Below are 18440 nucleotides of genomic sequence, written 5' to 3' on the forward strand. Positions count from 1 at the left end.
CAAAATCTCCAGTCAGTTGATAATTAATTGGAAAACATGATGGCCAGTCATTTTAAAATATTAATCATTTACTTTATTTCATTTCACTGGGTACCATACCTCCAAATCACCTTTTTCGTAAGTAGCGACAGTTAATCTCTAAAATCTTTACAGATAAAAGCTGGTTTTAAGTATTTGAAAACTGGAAATCCATTATCTGGAACGCTCAACCGTTGTCACAGTGAACACTTTAAAACAAACTAGGTCTGAATCCCATCAGTCTTGAGTTATGACCACGAAATGGTGGCCAAGTCACTCAATCCCAGCAAGTACAGTAGGCACAATTCTTGTATACAACTCTCTTGTAGTAACAGCATTTTGATGAGGAGAAAGCATTTGAGTACAATATAAGGCCTCTCTTGCTAGTGTTGCATAATGTCTCTCCCTTACTGTATGTGTAAAACCATCCTTCCTCACAGAAATGAGACACTCTTTACATCAAACCTGGACAAAATGAATGGCACAACTTGACGTGTGCGTGCACACACAGACTGCATGGAAAAGTCAGGTTCTAAATTGGACTGTACAGCAAGTCAAGTGATTTGCCAGCGGGGTATAGAAGTATAGAACATTTGATGAAATGAAACCAAGATAATTCATACAGAGTTGCGAGTATAGTTTAGAGAGGCAGTGCTGCTTATCTGAATAGTAAGAAGGTTTAAAAATCTGCTGTTTAGTCAAATCTAACATCTCTGCACTATTGCAATACATTTTAGTTCAGTGAGGGATTAGGCATGCAAATAGTGTTGTTTTGCAGACTTGTTCTTGATAGCCATGGATTGTACGAGCCAGCCTGTGGGGAGTATGCATTTTAAAATAAACCTCTATTACAGAGTTGGAAAAAAATAGGCAGTTAAGGAAAATGGTCCATTCTCCAATGTGCAAAGAAAAAAAAATTAACCGTTGAAATTGTTTTGCATCAGGAAAAAAAAGTTCAGTCTTTGCACTGCGGTGGGTTGTAGATGAGTAGATCAGTGCTCATGCCTGGTAAAGGTGTCAAGACTTCGGGCGTTGTTCCCACCGTGTTTACCAGCACGGCATCTTTTGTGCGAAATCAATCCTGTCTGCGCCGGCTACTTCAGACGTTAGATTTGTCTGAGGCTAAAAAACGAGAGTTCCATTTCAACATGCTTCTGGAATCTCCAGTCTTCTAGAAATCCCAGATTCTGTTCCTCGGCTGGTCGTACAGTATTATCAGAGCAAGTGTTTTGTGCATCTTTCAGACAGCAGCAGCAGCAGCAGGACATGACGAGGGTCTCCTGTGATTCTACGAGGGGGAATTTTCCACCTGCAGTCTCCGGTCAATTCGCTGCTGCAGTAGATTCCAGGCTTTCTGTACCTAGTAATGCAACACCCATACAAAGGAAAGGTGTGACCACCAGAGCATAGCTTAGCACATCATACAGAGCTGGCACATACTGCATTACGCAAGGTACACAAATGTTCTCAGTGTACACTGCCCTGCTAGATATCCGACATGATGTAGGAGAATTACAAAGAATGATATGCTTAGAAGCTTTTAGGCCCTCACACCTATTTATGATACAGTGTATCAAATGAATCATCTGCCCATTTTCCATCACCCAATTTCATACTTTTTAAATGTGCACTGTGTAAGATTGTGGCAGCAGCATAGTTGTAATACCTACTCTGGCCACCTACTCCTTTAACAGGAGTGTGTCCTCACCTGTTTCTGGGTGTGGTCCGGTTCCCACAGAGTGCACATGACCACGTTGGCATGCTGTATCTGTTTGGAGGTGGGCCACTGGGACTGCAGCCTCCGCACAGCGTCCTCCTCAGTCACCCCGTCTCGCTCCACGATACGACGCACCGCCTGACAACACACCAGGGACATAACAATACATGGGTTCACCGTGTTTATAAACACAATGTTGTGAGGAGGGGCAAGACACTGGCAGCCAATCACGTGAGCTAATTTTTTGACCGCCAACGGTTTCCAACAATCGGAGGTTGAGATGTTTGGAAAAACGAAGAGAACAAGAATCTTTAAAGGTACACTGTGCAAGATTTTTAGTTGTTTATTTCCAGAATCCATGCTGCCCACTCACTAATGTTACCTTTTTCATGAATACTTACCACCACCATCAAATTCTAAGTATTCATTATGACTGGAAAAATTGCACTTTTCATTCATTAAAAGGGGGATTTTCTCCATGGTTCGCCATTTTCAATTTCCAGAAATAGAAATTCTTAGCTGCAAAAATGACTGTACTTGGGCCATACTAGAAAATATTAGTTTATTACTTAGTAAACTTTCATGAAAAGATCAATATTTGGCAATAGGCAACCCAGTTTCAATGAGTAGCATACTTGCAGTACCTTTTTGACCATTTCCTGCACAGTGTACCTTTAAGAATCTTACAAAGGCCCTTCTCCACCGATGGGATATACTCTCTATGACAAAAATCCTTCTCATAAAACTCATCCTATCTATAACTAGGGCTCTAAATCAAATTAATGCCTGCAAACCCACAAATGTGGGTAAAATTACCTACTAGCCAAATTGGCTATGAGCGCCCAAGTGACTTCTGCACGGTAAACCAACCTGACTGTCTGATGAACGGTGAGATTTCCTACTTTACCCATGAGCGAGAGCGAGAGACAGAATGTGGATTCCAAAATGCAGACTTCCGTCCTCCCTTGCTAACTTGTCTGCTTGTGACCTCAAGATGACGTCACTGACAACTTTTATTAAATTAATTCAATATCTATGTCATTTCCTCATTTGCAATCAGGATAGTTGAAGAACAGTCCCCAAAAAATTGTTGTGGCTAGGCTGACAGCGGGAAAACTGCATTGTTTTTTCCACGCAGACGGGGCGTCAGCAAAACTCGGGGCAAAAAGCACAAGTGGAGGACGGGAGTCTGCATATTGGAATGCATCCACTGATATGTGAGATGAGTGTCCAGCAGGTGCAGTATAGTACCTCGTCCTCTGGGATGGTGGCGACCCACACCTCGTGCACCAGCGTCTCCCAGCCCGCCTCCAGGAGCACTGCGGCATCCACTATACACACACGCTTACCTGGAGAGATAAAAGAACACTAGGGGTGTAAATAATAGTAGAAATGTATCAATAGCAACATAATCTGACGATTGAATTGAATCGCATCATATCGTGGGGCATTCTTAAGTATCGAAACACATCGAATCACTGGCCCCTGCCCAATGCCCCAGTTCCATAACAGAATAGAAGTAGAAAAGTAATTGGAAAAAAGTCAAATTGTATTGTATCGTATCGTGGGGCATTGTATCAAAAATAATCGAATCACATCGAATAATAAGATATCTTTATTGAATCTTGTCGTCATGGAGGCTGTGATTTACACCCCTTCATAACACGCACATGCGCTCACCTGGGGACAAAACACAACACACAGATCCAGATATATGGAGAGTAGAATTATCGATTCATTCATTAACTGTTAGTTGATTGACCTTATCGATCGACTTATGAATAATTGATAAGCAGTGCAAAAACAAAAACAAAAAACTCAAGTCGAATAATCGATTAATTGACATCCAATATTCAGATGCCACTCAGATGCTTGAGTCAGGTAAATGATACAACAGAAATTTGTTGGCAAATTTCCGTCAAGAATAATGTTAAGGTGTGACTGATTTAGGCGGCACATGCAGTGTCATGGCAAAAAAACATGCAAGAATAACAAGAATAATTTTAAGTACCTTCTTCTTTGGCTTGCTGTATCTGCTTTTTAACCAACAGTGCAATTTCGGGCCACACAATATCAGTCAAAGCTTTTAACTTTTCCTGTAAAATAAAGAGAAAAACATTGTAAACGCACTGTAATTAACACTTCTTCTCCAAAACGTATAATCTACCAGCAGAGGGCAGCACTGTACCTGGTTCCCAAACACCTTCCTTCCAAGCATCCTCCTGTTAATGGTCTTGTCCTCATTTAGTATATCTGAAAAAGCAGACATGAAAATTATACTATTTGTGTTCATGAAAAGTATGATTCAGTTAAGACTTTAACTGACTAAAAGGATGAATTGATCGTGAACTGTGAAGTTTTTTCAAGACAAATCGATAACATCGTATACATGGAAAGGGTTGAAATAGTAGCATAGCTAAACGACATGTTATGAAGATGATATACAGCAAGCTATACAGAAAATACAGCTCTGGCAAAAATTGAGAGACAACCTCGAAATTACAAGTTTTTCTGGTCTTACTACTTAGTACTTTGAAATGTTGTTGGTAGTTTATAGAATGAAACAATAATGTTCATTGTACTGAAACACATGCCAATACTGTAAGTAGTAAGACCAGAAAAACTGGTAATTTCGAGGTGGTCTCTCAATTGTTGCCAGAGCTGTATGTGCTGCACACGATTACATGAGATGGGGTGTCGGAACAACAGTAAAGAAGACCTCTCCTCACCTGCTCCAAACTCCTCCACCACCCTGCGGTAGGCTGTGGCCCCGGGCAGGTATGTCTCGTGGCCCAGCTGGTCGCTGTCGATGCGGGCGGCCCCCAAGGCCTCCAGGCGGCGCGCGATGGAGCTCTTCCCACTGCCACTGCCCCCCGTCAGGCCCACTACGTAGGGGAGGAGGGGGAGGTCGGAGCGAGGCTGGGGGAAAAAAGATATGGTATAAAAGCAATATAAAGCAATTACTAAGTATTAGCTCTTCCCACTGCCACTGCATGTAATGTGCTGTTGTGTAATGTAATGTAATATGCACTGAGGGTGGGATGAGCAGGGTGTAATGTGTTATACTGTGCTGTGCTGTGCTGTGCACCGTGGGTGGTGTGAGCAGGGTGCCCAGCAGGTGTGATCACAGGCTAATGTAATATAATGTGTCCTGTGGGTGGGGTGAGGAGGGTGTAATAATTAATGTAATGCAATGTAATATATACCATGGGTGGTGTGAGCAGGGTGTAATGTGCTGTAGTGTAATGTAATATAATAGGTACCATGAGTGGTGTGAGCAGGGTGCCCAGCAGGCGTGACCGCAGGCTAATGTAATGTAATGTAGTGCAGTGTAATGTAATAGGTACCGTGGGTGGGGTGAGCAGGGTATAATGTGCTGTAGTGTAATGTAATGTAGTGTAATGTAATGTAATAGGTACCGTGGGTGGTGTGAGCAGGGTATAATGTAATGTAATGTAATATATACCGTGGGTGGTGTGAGCAGGGTGCCCAGCAGGCGTGATCGCAGGCTGGATGAGCTGATCTTCTCCTCCTCGATCTCCGTGTGGTGGACGTCCTTCAGGAGCTGGATCTCATGCAGCACCAGCTCTGGCAGCCCCTACGGACACACACATAGGACTCTTATTATGGCAGACCCTACAGACACACACATAAGACTCTTATTATGGCAGACCCTACACACATTATTATTTTTGACTATACTATTATGGGCACAAACACATAGGACCCCATTATTATGGCAGCCTCTGGGGACTCTATTGCTATGGGGACATACACATATAGGAGTCCATTATTATGGGCACAAACACATAGGACTCCAGTATTAGGGAAACCCTGGGGACAAACACATTATGGGGATTAACACATAGGACTCTATTACTATGGGGACAGACACAGGACTCTATTGTAATGGGGACAGACACACAGGAGTCTATTGTTATGGTCACAAACACATAGGACTACATTGTTATGGTCAAAGTGTAGACTTTGGTTTTAAAACCAGAGCCTACTTGGTGATAAACCAATGCCTCTTGGTTTGAAAGTAAAAAAAGAGGAGCTCAATGGCACTTTCAGTTTGAAAAGCTAAAAGGGGCAAAAAAACATGAGTCTATGTTATGGTCAAAGTGTAGACTTTTGTTTTAAAACCAGAGACTACTTGGTCATAAGGTTTTAAACCACTCCTTCCCGTTTTGAAAGGAAAAGAGGAACTATGGCATTCTCATTTTGAAAAAAGCTGAAAAAGCTTGTATTTTAGTGCCACACTACAATAAAAGTTTGTTAACTGTTGCAAAATGAGGGTGTCTACCATAGGAGTTCCTCTTTGTCCTTCATATAAAAACCACATCAAACTAAATTTGAGTCCTAGATGTTCTGCATAAAAAAAAACCAATGATTTCTTAGCCCTGCAGTCGTGTGGATTCTACAATTCAATGCAAAATACACATCTATAGCTTGTTATTAATGCTTGTTTTTCGACCAATGTCCATTTCAAGTTGCACCTTTGCATTATTTTAGATGGTTGCCAAAAGATACATCATATGCACCGAGTAACAACTTCAACCTCCAGTTAAAAGGCGGTGATGACCAAAGTCCAGGAGGCTGCCAGAGCCTTTCTGGGCCAAAGAATGAACAAAGTTTAACTTGATTTTGTCAGACCACTGGTAAGACATTAATGAAGGGAAGGAAAAAAACGACCCCAAGCCTTTGACCAACTGCTTGAATGCCTTATTGCATGCAGGAATTCTCCTTATGTATGCCCTTTTATAGTATATTCAGATTGTTTGTTTTTAATGTATTATTGTACAAGTCTGCATGTCTTAAGTGTTGTTTTCGTTCCATATAATTTATGGCTCCCATATGCAAGACAAATTCCCCTTGGGGCAATAAAGATGTCATTCATTAAATTCATCTAATCAATCTAGTGAAATGATGAAATGCAATGAAATGCCTTAACAGAATAAGATAAAGGCATCGAAACAGAATTAGATCCTCTTTCATGTCTAAAAAAAATTCCAGGAGGACGGGTGAGCGTACGTTTTCTTTCCGCCTCCTGTTCACGGCCTCGCCGCCCTTCCTGGTCTCCTCGCTGACCACAATGCACTGTAGCTGGGGGTCAGTGATGGAGGGGCCGAAGGGGTCGAACAGCGGCACGATCTCGTACTGCAGAGACGGCTTGACGTCCGCCAGGAACTCCTCCAGTCTCTGGACGCGCTGGCGGTACGGCTCGATCATCTCTTTCAGGACTTTACCTAAAGGAGAAGGGGGTAGACACATTAGTGTTAATACGAAACGGGGGTGGACACATTAGTGTACATCAGTGGTTTTTAACCTTTTTTGAATAAACGCCCCCTTGACCTCTTGACCTTAGTATTGAAAAATAAAATAGACTAATGCCCCCCGTTGGGAACTAAGCCCGCGCCCACTCAGCTGTATCCTTGTCAACAAAATGAAGAATGGCAAGGGATAGCAATAGTCAAGGTCAGTTCTAGTGTAACTGTTCTATCCAAGAGATATGAACACATTCCCAATAGCTACGCAGGAACTGGGTCAAAATGAAGGACAAGGCAGACTACAAATATATCGAAGCCAAGAAAAAGAAGAAGTTGACAAACTCAGTATGTCAAGCACAAGCAAACAAAAACACAGCGTCAATAACAATGACTGTGGCATTCTGTTACACAAAAGACCTGTTCAGGCAGGTAACACTACCGCCCACAGCGATCGGTTACCAGTAAAACAATAGAGCCTGTCAGTCAGTCTTAACAAGACGCACTCAGGCCACACTGCATTCTGGGAGGAAGTATAGGCTCACATGAGGGACTTGGACACACTTAGGGTGCATTCCAATACGCTGACTTTCGTCCTCCACTTGTGCTTGTGACCTCGCATTTTGCTGACGCCCCGCCTCTGTGGAGAAAACAATAAAGTCTCCCTGCTGTCAGCCTAGCCACGACAACTATTGGGGGAATGTTCTTCACTCACCATCCCGAATACAGATGAGGAAATGACATTAGAATTGTGATTTTGAAAGACATTGAATTAATTTTCTGTCATCGGTGACGTCATCATGAGGACACAAGCAGGGAAGTAAGCAAGAAAGGACAGAAGTCCACATATTGGAATCCACCCGAGCCTGGTCTTAGCAGAGAATCGTATATGAGAGGGAGATAAAGCAGGCGAGTTCTTTTCCGGTATCCACTTTACGTCCGGTGAACGCCCCTTTAGGAGACCTTCGATTAGGAGACCTTCGGACTCTTGAGGTTGAGAATAATTGGAGTCCCCTTAGCGCTGTAGATGGCAGTAGCGCACGTCTTGTGCAAACACTATGAAAAGAGAAGAAGGAGGGACAACGCCCCCTTAGGAGACCGAATTTTGAGCACGAGCTTTTGCATTGAGTGGGCGTGTTTCGATTCCTCTTATTTATATATCCAACCTCTTTGGTCTTAGCATCCCCTCATGTTGATTTCATAACGACCCATCTGGTACTAATTACAGATGCGAGGGGTGAACCAAGTTTGAAATGTTTGCATCTGATTTACTAATTGTTCACGTTTGGTCATGACATGTTCATGAAATCTGCCTGTATTGTGATGAGTCATCGTTCACCCATTCTTGTCCCTCCCCCGATTGCTGATTGGTCATGTTTTCTGACGCTGACCAGACGACCAGACCCAGATGTACTACGAAGGGAAGTGTGAATTGAGCGGAAGCTTACAGATGGCGACGCCAGACTACTAAAGACAGTTAAACGTAAAAAAGTCAGTTGCCTTGCTGCCTTAAGTTTGTAAAGTCAACTCAACTTGAGAAAGCCTGGAAATGAGTCAAGTCTCGAGTTGAGTCAACTTACAAACTTAAGGCAGCAGGGCAACTTACTTTTTATACATTTAACCCTTATGTTGTGTTCGGGTCATTTTTGACCCGTTTTCACGTTTTAGTGTGAAAAAAACACACTTTCCTTTATTTTCTTGAAATAAGGCTTCATCTAATCCTCAGTCACAATCATTTCAACACAAAAAAAATATGTTTTATCATTTTAGTAAATTTTAAAGGTCCAAAAAAAAAAAGTTACATCTGTGGTGTTCGGGGGTCAAAATTGACCCGGTATAGATTTTTGGTTGTTTTATGCATTTCTGAAAAGCTGTTGGTAGCCCTTTGTCTTCAGTTTGGTGATTTATGGTGAGGAAAATATATTTCTTGCCTGAACTTTTTTTTGCCAGCTTTTTGATATTACAAATCCAATATGGCCGCCGGACAGTCCCATACACTACAATATGTCATATCTCCTGTTGTGAAAGGAGTACAGATGTATTTCTGGTGTCTACTCATATGTTTTCATGGTCAGGGAATCCATTTCTGCATTATATAATGAGATTTTTTGCACATTTGTTTGCAAAATACATTTTTGCACATTATTTTTTCCAAAAAACGTATCAAAAATTCATAATGGCACCCAAACCTGTAGAACTGGTCTTATACTTTCCATAAAGTTGATGTGGCAATGACATAATGGTCCATGTTCATGGCATAGGGGATTCAGATGAATAGTGTGACTTTTTTCATGTTCATTGAGGTGTTCATTTCCAATACCTTTGCATTAGATTGGCGGAATAGCTGTGACTCTGACAGAATTGTTATTTTGTATATTTACCACACTAAAATCATATAAATATTGAAAAACACCAAGTCAACATATTTAAACATTAATTTTATGCACTGAAAAAACTAATTTAGTTGACATTTGGTCTTTATCCTGCTATAAATCTCTTTGGGTTGGTTTGGACCCGAACACCACAAATGCCACTCTTGATGATATTTTTTAATATTGGAGAAAAACGAATAAAATAAATTTGGGGGTTGTTGTACTCTCATATCAGCTGTAATACATGGACAACAAAATCACTAATTTTATCACTTTGGGAGGTATTAATAGTGAATTTATGCAGATTTTGATAGTTTTGGTCATCAAAAACGATTTGCATAATGTAAGATAAAAGATCTTTAAAGTCAAAAAGATGAATACATCAAGTAATATTTCCATGGATATGAATACATACCAAGTTAGCCATGAGATGAAAAACAATATTTGATGATAACTAGTGTTTGTAGGTATTTTATAGCTGAGTTTTGTTATCACGGGTCAAAAATGACCCGAACACCAGAGGTGTATGCAGCTTATGAACACAACACAAGGGTTAACTGGTTGCAATGTTTCACAGTGTACTCACCCTTCAGCAGGTCTCTATCAGACACTCCGATGACGAACCTCCTGTTGGCCAGCAGACAGGAGATGTTGAGCAGGGTCTTGTGGGCCCCGTGAAGCCGGTCGAACGTTCCCCCGACCACCACGTCGCTGTACGTCTCCATGGGCTGCAGCCTCTGCCTCTTGCTGCCGTCCTTCTCCACCACCTGCTGGGTAAATGAGAGGGGAGGGGAGGGGAGAAAAGTATAAGTTGTATGTGGAGGAAAGGAGTGTATGTAGAGGAGAGTATTGTAGTGTGTGTGTGTGTGTGTGTGTGTGTGTGTGTGTGTGTGTGTGTGTGTGTGTGTGTGCGCATCATGTGTGCATGCATGGGTTGTACGTGGAGGATAGGAGTGTATAAGTAGGTAGAGGAGTGTACAGTATATAACGAAAGTGAATACACCCCTCACAGTTTCGCAGATTTTTGAGTATATCTTTTCATAGGAAAGCATTACAGAAATGTAACTTTGACACAATAATTAGTGACCTTTTAACAACATATTTAACCGCTTAAATTTCTTGTTCACTCAGAAAAAAACAAAATACAGCCATTAATGTTTGAACATGTACTCACAAAAGTGAGTACACCCCAGATTAAAATCCGGTAGAGAAGGGGCTATGTTGGCTCGAATCGTCTCGAAATGAAACGAAATGAAAAGGGATGACAAGGGAGGTCATCAGTGTGCGTTTCAACCTTTCTTTGCATTGATCTTTTACATTTTGAGTCTGCATCTGGCTTAAATAGATTGGTGTGAGATTTGAATGCAATCCTATGGAGAATATCATGATCTGCTTCAGTAGTCACAGTGCATGTTGACATGCATGTTTCTTTTAGGTGTATTTCAGATTGCCAATGTTGACAGCATTCATGGATCCCCAAACCATGTCAGTCCCACTACCATGCTTGGCTTATGAGAGGATACACCTTTTTTGTAAAACTCACTTGTTTACCACCACACATGCTTGACACCATCTAAAGCAAATTTGTTTATCTTGGTCTCAAGAGAGATGAACAGACCAAGGATATGGATCACTGGAACCATGTTGTGTGATCTGAAGAGACCAAGATAAACAAATTTGCTTTAGATGGTGTCAAGCATGTGTGGTGGTAAACAAGTGAGTTTTACAAAAAAGGTGTATCCTCTCATAAACCAAGCATGGTAGTGGGACTGACATGGTTTGGGGATGCATGAAGGCTGTCAACATTGGCAATCTGAAATACACCTAAAAGAAACATGCATGTCAACATGCACTGTGACTACTGAAGCAGATCATGATATTCTCCATAGGATTGCATTCAAATCTCACACCAATCTATTTAAGCCAGATGCAGACTCAAAATGTAAAAGTTCAATGCAAAGAAAGGTTGAAACGCACACTGATGACCTCCCTTGTCATCCCTTTTCATTTCGTTTCATTTCGAGACGATTCGAGCCAACATAGCCCCCTCTCTACCGGATTTTAATCTGGGGTGTACTCACTTTTGTGAGTACATGTTCAAACATTAATGGCTGTATTTTGTTTTTTTCTGAGTGAACAAGAAATTTAAGCGGTTAAATATGTTGTTAAAAGGTCACTAATCATTGTGTCAAAGTTACATTTCTGTAATGCTTTCCTATGAAAAGATATACTCAAAAATCTGCAAAACTGTGAGGGGTGTATTCAGTTTCGTGATATACTGTATATGTATTGGACATGTATATGGATAGATGTGTGTCTATGTATTGTATGTGGATGTCTGAGGAGGATGTTTATGTGTCTATGTGTGCGAATGGTGTCTACTTGTATTGTAAATGAGTTGTGCAACACAAAGATCCAACTAATGCCAAACCTGATGGAAATGACTGTCTGATGTGAAAACAAATATCGCTATGTGACAATAAAGAATCTAATAGTATGGCACAATAAAGAATCTCAGCTAATTTAATCACCTCCTCTTCCTCGACGGCGCTCTTGCTGCCCTGGTCTTTGTCGGTCTCCTCAGACTTCTTGTCCAGCGCCTGCAGCCGTGGGTGCAGCAGCACGGAGCTGAGGCTGGGCTTGCAGACGTAGCAGTGGCCCGCGTACCGCTGCAGACACTGGGCCACCAGCGTGGACTGGCCGGGGTCCTGCAGGGCGTAGTCCGTCAGCACCACCTCCGGGGAGTGGGAGAGGGACTGCGGAGAGGGGAAGGGGTTCGACGATCCTCCATTATTAGAGCCAAGGCCGGAGAGGTTGCTGCTGCTGGGCTGAGCCCTCACGTTGGTCAGCAGAACTCTGACGTCCAGGTGGCCACAGACATCGGCGGCGTTGCTGTAGAGGCGCGAGATGAGGGTGGAGAGGTCCACCACCGGGGGGATGTAGATGGGGCGAGGCGGCTGACCCGGCCCAGAGCCGCCCAGGTTCAGGCCCGGGTGCAGGTGCACGTACAGGGTCCGCTCCACCACCTCGGCTGCGGAGCTCAGGACGGGGGCGATGCGCAAGGGGAGGGTGTGCAGGGGGGAGGTGAGGACCAGTATGCCCGTGCTGAACATCGACATGGTTACCAAGCAACCACAGTGGTCTTAACTCACAACATTACCTGTCTGGAGGACAAATGACATCGCATTATGAGACCAAAACACAGACGAACAATAATAACTGCAAAAGGTCCTGACTGTGGAAGAACAACAGCTCATACAAATGCCCCGACAACAAATGTTTTTAAGACATAATTATCAATGAACAGATAAAAGAAAGAGAACGGGTCTGACATGCAATTCAACATACGTGTTTTCAGTTGGTCATAGCGCTACAACTTGTACAACATTCTGTGTCTTCAATAGTTCTCAGTGTCATCACCCCTGGCTGTAATCGCTAACGTCAACTCAGTCCACCACTCATTCAGGGGAAACTAGTTTGACCAGGTTTTGAGGTTGGACTATCTGACGTTAGGTCTTCGCTAGCAGCGCGAATTAAAGCTCAGGCACAAACATTGGTAGGCTGTCATTCCGTAAATTTTTAAATTTCAAGACAGTAATATACTCTCGAGGACTGAATAATGAGCAAAATATTATCCATCGAGATGTCAGTAGACTGTAACCTTGCTTAAAAAAACAGCCCTCTCATGAAGGATAGCTAGCAAAACAAACTGCTAGCCTTTCGTTGGTAGGTGCATACAGTTCAGTAAAATAAACGGCAAAGCAAATAAACGTATTTTGAATACATTACCATGATGTCAAGAGTCTGCAGAATTACGCTGTGGCTGATCCAAACGTCACATAGGCGGTTCTTCGCATGACAAACTAGTGTTTACAAAAGTTAGCAAACACTCATTTAGCTTCCTTCCGAATGAATCCTCATGCCCATTTGACCTATGTACCATGTGACCAAAATACCTACTGCTCATTGGCCACACGAAGACCAACATTACAAAACTACATTTGGGGGAAATGTAGTTTCGAATGATCCTCCTGAGCAACTTGGCCTGCGAAATTAAAACTGACTTCGTTCATCTCCTATAAAATGTACAGTTCAAACAGATATGCGAGACCACAGACCTGTATTAGTGCGAGACTACATTTAATCTCCCTATCCACATTGTAATTTGGACACACGTCCTGAATAGCCTAAATAGGCAGATGTGTTTAGTTTGGATGATAATGGAGAACTCACTGCCATCTAAAAACTAACTCCATGCCCGATATGTTATCAAGAAAATATATTTGAAAAACTTGGTAGAAAGAAAACAGCTTCATAGACTGTATGAAAAGCATGACTTTATTCAACAAAATATAAAAATAGCATTTTGCTCTCAATTTATTTTCACATTGGAATACTTTGTAAACCCGTCACTGCTTGAAAAGGCGGTTAATTTTGGAACAATGATCCTTATGTACAGAAATAGACAAACAGAAACAGAAACGTTTGTGTCCACATGCACGCGCACACGCACACGCACACACACACACACACACACACACACACACACACACATGGGGGCCGCTAGGGGAGGAAAAGTGGTACAGATTCTAAGGGCCCAAGCAAGGCCCTTAAGAGGGCTCAAGCACTGACAGGGGCCCTTAATGGGACCCAAAATTCGAATCTTTCATGGGGCCCAACATTTCTGGCAGCGCCCCTGCACACACACACACACACACACACACACAACATAATGACCCACACAACATTTGTAAACCATGAACCAATGTTAAGTAATAAAGTTATACAAAAAAGGTTGTATGTCTAGTTCCCAGCTTGATAACAAAACATACAGCATTATTAGACAAAAACCTTCCAACTAGTGCAAGTACATCAAGTGTCTGTTTCCAGCTCAGTATTGTGCAATAGGTTCCTGCATCACTGGTGTTAGGCCTAGGATTGTCAGTGTACTCCAAGGGTATGCCTGGATTTATCTTTAAAAAAAAACATCTCACAATAGTGATATTAAATGCTTGTGCCTGTTTTAAATATCAATTCTCAGTTTTACAGAACATGTTTAAAAAATACTATGGTATAAAAGAAAACACTCAACATCACCCTGAATGAAAAAGTTGTTGCGATCTAATCTGGTGTCTAGTAACCTGGCCAGTTGCAGCTCACTGTCTCAGGTAGAGGATCTACTCGTCTATTTCCGATAATTCATGATCTCAAAGAAGCTATACCTTACATATCTACTTCACTTGACAATCTTGTAGGAAAGAGGACAGATGCAGTTAAAAAAGACATACAATTAAGTATTTAACATGTACAAAAAGGCCTGTGAAGTAGTGAACAATTGTCAGTTTTACAGCATAAAAAAGATGTGTAACAGACACTGGTGTAAAAAAAACAATCCCCATCAGTCTAGAAATGTCAGCATTTTTCTCCATTCATGCTCTCTGTAGAGAGCACTGAAAGTCCAAGCGTTGCCCTGTTTAGGGATAGAGAATGAGCCTTCCAAAGTGTTCATAAAAACAATTTGTTTCAGAAAAATCCATACACTGAGTTTACTCTCGAAGAGGTCATGGCTATTGGAGGTACAATTAGGTACTGAAGAAAGAAACCAAAATTCATTGGCTGATTTCACGTCAACCTCTTCATTGCTTGAGGGTAGTACTTCAGGAAAATCCTTCTCGCAATCTCGTACGTATCACCGACAGGTTCGGTGGGATATTTCCGTTCATTATAAAGAAACCCTTTCTCCACCTGAAACACCTCCAGGTTGAAAGTGTCTTGTTTGAACGGCCGGCCTCTATCCAGACACTCCACCAGGGTGTTGACGAACAGCCCCCACCTGTGGGTGTAATAGTCCTCGACGAGCCCGCCCCACTGCTTGTTGGCATAGTCCAGGATGTTCCCCTTCGGCCCCCACAGCGTGATCTGGTTTCTGGCGTTGAAGTCGTACAGCGCGGCCTCTCTCTCGTTCAGACCCATGGAGCGTGCGCTCTCAAGCCACACCCCTAACAGGAAGTGGGCGTCGCTGGAGAGGAGCCGGTCGAGTTCCGGCAGCAGGTCGTAGACGAGGACGCCGCCCGAGGTCAGGAGCTCCGGAAGCTTCTGCGTCTGGAAGGCGTGGACGATCTCCTGGTAGAAGACCGTGGTGAGCCTCTGCAGGGCCTGCCGCGTGATGTCCACCAGGTCGTAGCGGAAGGTCTCCATGGCCATCAGTCCCGGCGCCGCCGAGGCCGCGTTGAAGAGCCGACGCCACGCTTCATAGATGCTCACATGCTTGACACCATCTAAAGCAAATTTGTTTATCTTGGTCTCAAGAGAGATGAACAGACCAAGGATATGGATCACTGGAACCATGTTGTGTGATCTGAAGAGACCAAGATAAACAAATTTGCTTTAGATGGTGTCAAGCATGTGTGGTGGTAAACAAGTGAGTTTTACAAAAAAGGTGTATCCTCTCATAAACCAAGCATGGTAGTGGGACTGACATGGTTTGGGGATGCATGAAGGCTGTCAACATTGGCAATCTGAAATACACCTAAAAGAAACATGCATGTCAACATGCACTGTGACTACTGAAGCAGATCATGATATTCTCCATAGGATTGCATTCAAATCTCACACCAATCTATTTAAGCCAGATGCAGACTCAAAATGTAAAAGTTCAATGCAAAGAAAGGTTGAAACGCACACTGATGACCTCCCTTGTCATCCCTTTTCATTTCGTTTCATTTCGAGACGATTCGAGCCAACATAGCCCCCTCTCTACCGGATTTTAATCTGGGGTGTACTCACTTTTGTGAGTACATGTTCAAACATTAATGGCTGTATTTTGTTTTTTTCTGAGTGAACAAGAAATTTAAGCGGTTAAATATGTTGTTAAAAGGTCACTAATCATTGTGTCAAAGTTACATTTCTGTAATGCTTTCCTATGAAAAGATATACTCAAAAATCTGCAAAACTGTGAGGGGTGTATTCAGTTTCGTGATATACTGTATATGTATTGGACATGTATATGGATAGATGTGTGTCTATGTATTGTATGTGGATGTCTGAGGAGGATGTTTATGTGTGTATGTCTGTGAATGGTGGCTACTTGTATTGTAAATGAGATGTGCAACACAAAGATCCAACTAATGCCAAACCTGATGGAAATGACTGTCTGATGTGAAAACAAATATCGCTATGTGACAATAAAGAATATAATAGTATGGCACAATAAAGAATCTCCGCTAATTTAATCACCTCCTCTTCCTCGACGGCGCTCTTGCTGCCCTGGTCTTTGTCGGTCTCCTCAGACTTCTTGTCCAGCGCCTGCAGCCGTGGGTGCAGCAGCACGGAGCTGAGGCTGGGCTTGCAGACGTAGCAGTGGCCCGCGTACCGCTGCAGACACTGGGCCACCAGCGTGGATTGGCCGGGGTCCTGCAGGGCGTAGTCCGTCAGCACCACCTCCGGGGAGTGGGAGAGGGACTGCGGAGAGGGGAAGGGGTTCGACGATCCTCCATTATTAGAGCCAAGGCCGGAGAGGTTGCTGCTGCTGGGCTGAGCCCTCACGTTGGTCAGCAGAACTCTGACGTCCAGGTGGCCACAGACATCGGCGGCGTTGCTGTAGAGGCGCGAGATGAGGGTGGAGAGGTCCACCACCGGGGGGATGTAGATGGGGCGAGGCGGCTGACCCGGCCCAGAGCCGCCCAGGTTCAGGCCCGGGTGCAGGTGCACGTACAGGGTCCGCTCCACCACCTCGGCTGCAGAGCTCAGGACGGGGGCGATGCGCAAGGGGAGGGTGTGCAGGGGGGAGGTGAGGACCAGTATGCCCGTGCTGAACATCGACATGTTACCAAGCAACCACAGTGGTCTTAACTCACAACATTACCTGTCTGGAGGACAAATGACATCGCATTATGAGACCAAAACACAGACGAACAATAATAACTGCAAAAGGTCCTGACTGTGGAAGAACAACAGCACATACAAATGCCCCGACAACAAATGTTTTTAAGACATAATTATCAATGAACAGATAAAAGAAAGAGAACGGGTCTGACATGCAATTCAACATACGTGTTTTAAGTTGGTCATAGCGCTACAACTTGTACAACATTCTGTGTCTTAGTTCTCAGTGTCATCACCCCTGGCTGTAATCGCTAACGTCAACTCAGTCCACCACTCATTCAGGAAACTAGTTTGACCAGGTTTTGAGGTTGGACTATCTGACGTTAGGTCTTCGCTAGCAGCGCGAATTAAAGCTCAGGCACAAACATTGGTAGGCTGTCATTCCGTACATTTTTAAATTTCAAGACAGTAATACACTCTCGAGGACTGAATAATGAGCAAAATATTATCCATCGAGATGTCAGTAGACTGTAACCTTGCTTAAAAAAAACAGCCCTCTCATGAAGGATAGCTAGCAAAACAAACTGCTAGCCTTTCGTTGGTAGGTGCATACAGTTCAGTAAAATAAACGGCAAAGCAAATAAACGTATTTTGAATACATTACCATGATGTCAAGAGTCTGCAGAATTACGCTGTGGCTGATCCAAACGTCACATAGGCGGTTCTTCGCATGACAAACTAGTGTTTACAAAAGTTAGCAAACACTCATTTAGATTCCTTCCGAATGAATCCTCATGTCCATTTGACCTATGTACCATGTGACCAAAATATCTACTGCTCATTGGCCACACGAAGACCAACATTACAAAACTACATTTGGGGGAAATGTAGTTTCGAATGATCCTCCTGAGCAACTTGGCCTGCGAAATTAAAACTGACTTCGTTCATCTCCTATAAAATGTACAGTTCAAACAGATATGCGAGACCACAGACCTGTATTAGTGCGAGACTACATTTAATCTCCCTATCCACATTGTAATTTGGACACACGTCCTGAATAGCCTAAATAGGCAGATGTGTTTAGTTTGGATGATAATGGAGAACTCACTGCCATCTACAAACTAACTACATGTCCGATATGTTATCAAGAAAATATATTTGAAAAACTTGGGTAGAAAGAAAACAGCTTCATAGACTGTATGAAAAGCATGACTTTATTCAACAAAATATAAAAATAGCATT

General features: G+C 42.9%; 1 protein-coding gene across 2 annotated transcripts; it reads right to left on the bottom strand.

Annotated features, from left to right (window-relative positions):
* Nucleotides 1–50: 50 nt before the first annotated feature.
* Nucleotides 51–13288, bottom strand: coasy (CoA synthase). Of its 2 annotated transcripts, none has more exons than XM_063221956.1 (11): nucleotides 13164–13288; nucleotides 11906–12538; nucleotides 9961–10141; nucleotides 6770–6984; nucleotides 5202–5333; nucleotides 4465–4654; nucleotides 3924–3988; nucleotides 3747–3831; nucleotides 2987–3084; nucleotides 1727–1873; nucleotides 51–1378 (listed from the first exon to the last, which is right to left on the bottom strand). In XM_063221956.1, exons 2-11 carry the CDS (start codon nucleotides 12491–12493, stop codon nucleotides 1307–1309), a joined length of 1773 nt encoding a protein of 590 aa, XP_063078026.1. In that variant the 5' UTR covers nucleotides 12494–12538; nucleotides 13164–13288; the 3' UTR covers nucleotides 51–1306. The 2 variants fall into 2 exon arrangements, with proteins under 2 accessions (XP_063078026.1, XP_063078025.1); XM_063221955.1 differs by having other exon boundaries at nucleotides 9961–10144.
* Between the last annotated feature and the right edge of the window lie 5152 nt (nucleotides 13289–18440).

The sequence above is a fragment of the Engraulis encrasicolus genome, chromosome 17 (assembly GCF_034702125.1).
Source record: "Engraulis encrasicolus isolate BLACKSEA-1 chromosome 17, IST_EnEncr_1.0, whole genome shotgun sequence".
Taxonomy (NCBI): Eukaryota; Metazoa; Chordata; class Actinopteri; order Clupeiformes; family Engraulidae; genus Engraulis; species Engraulis encrasicolus.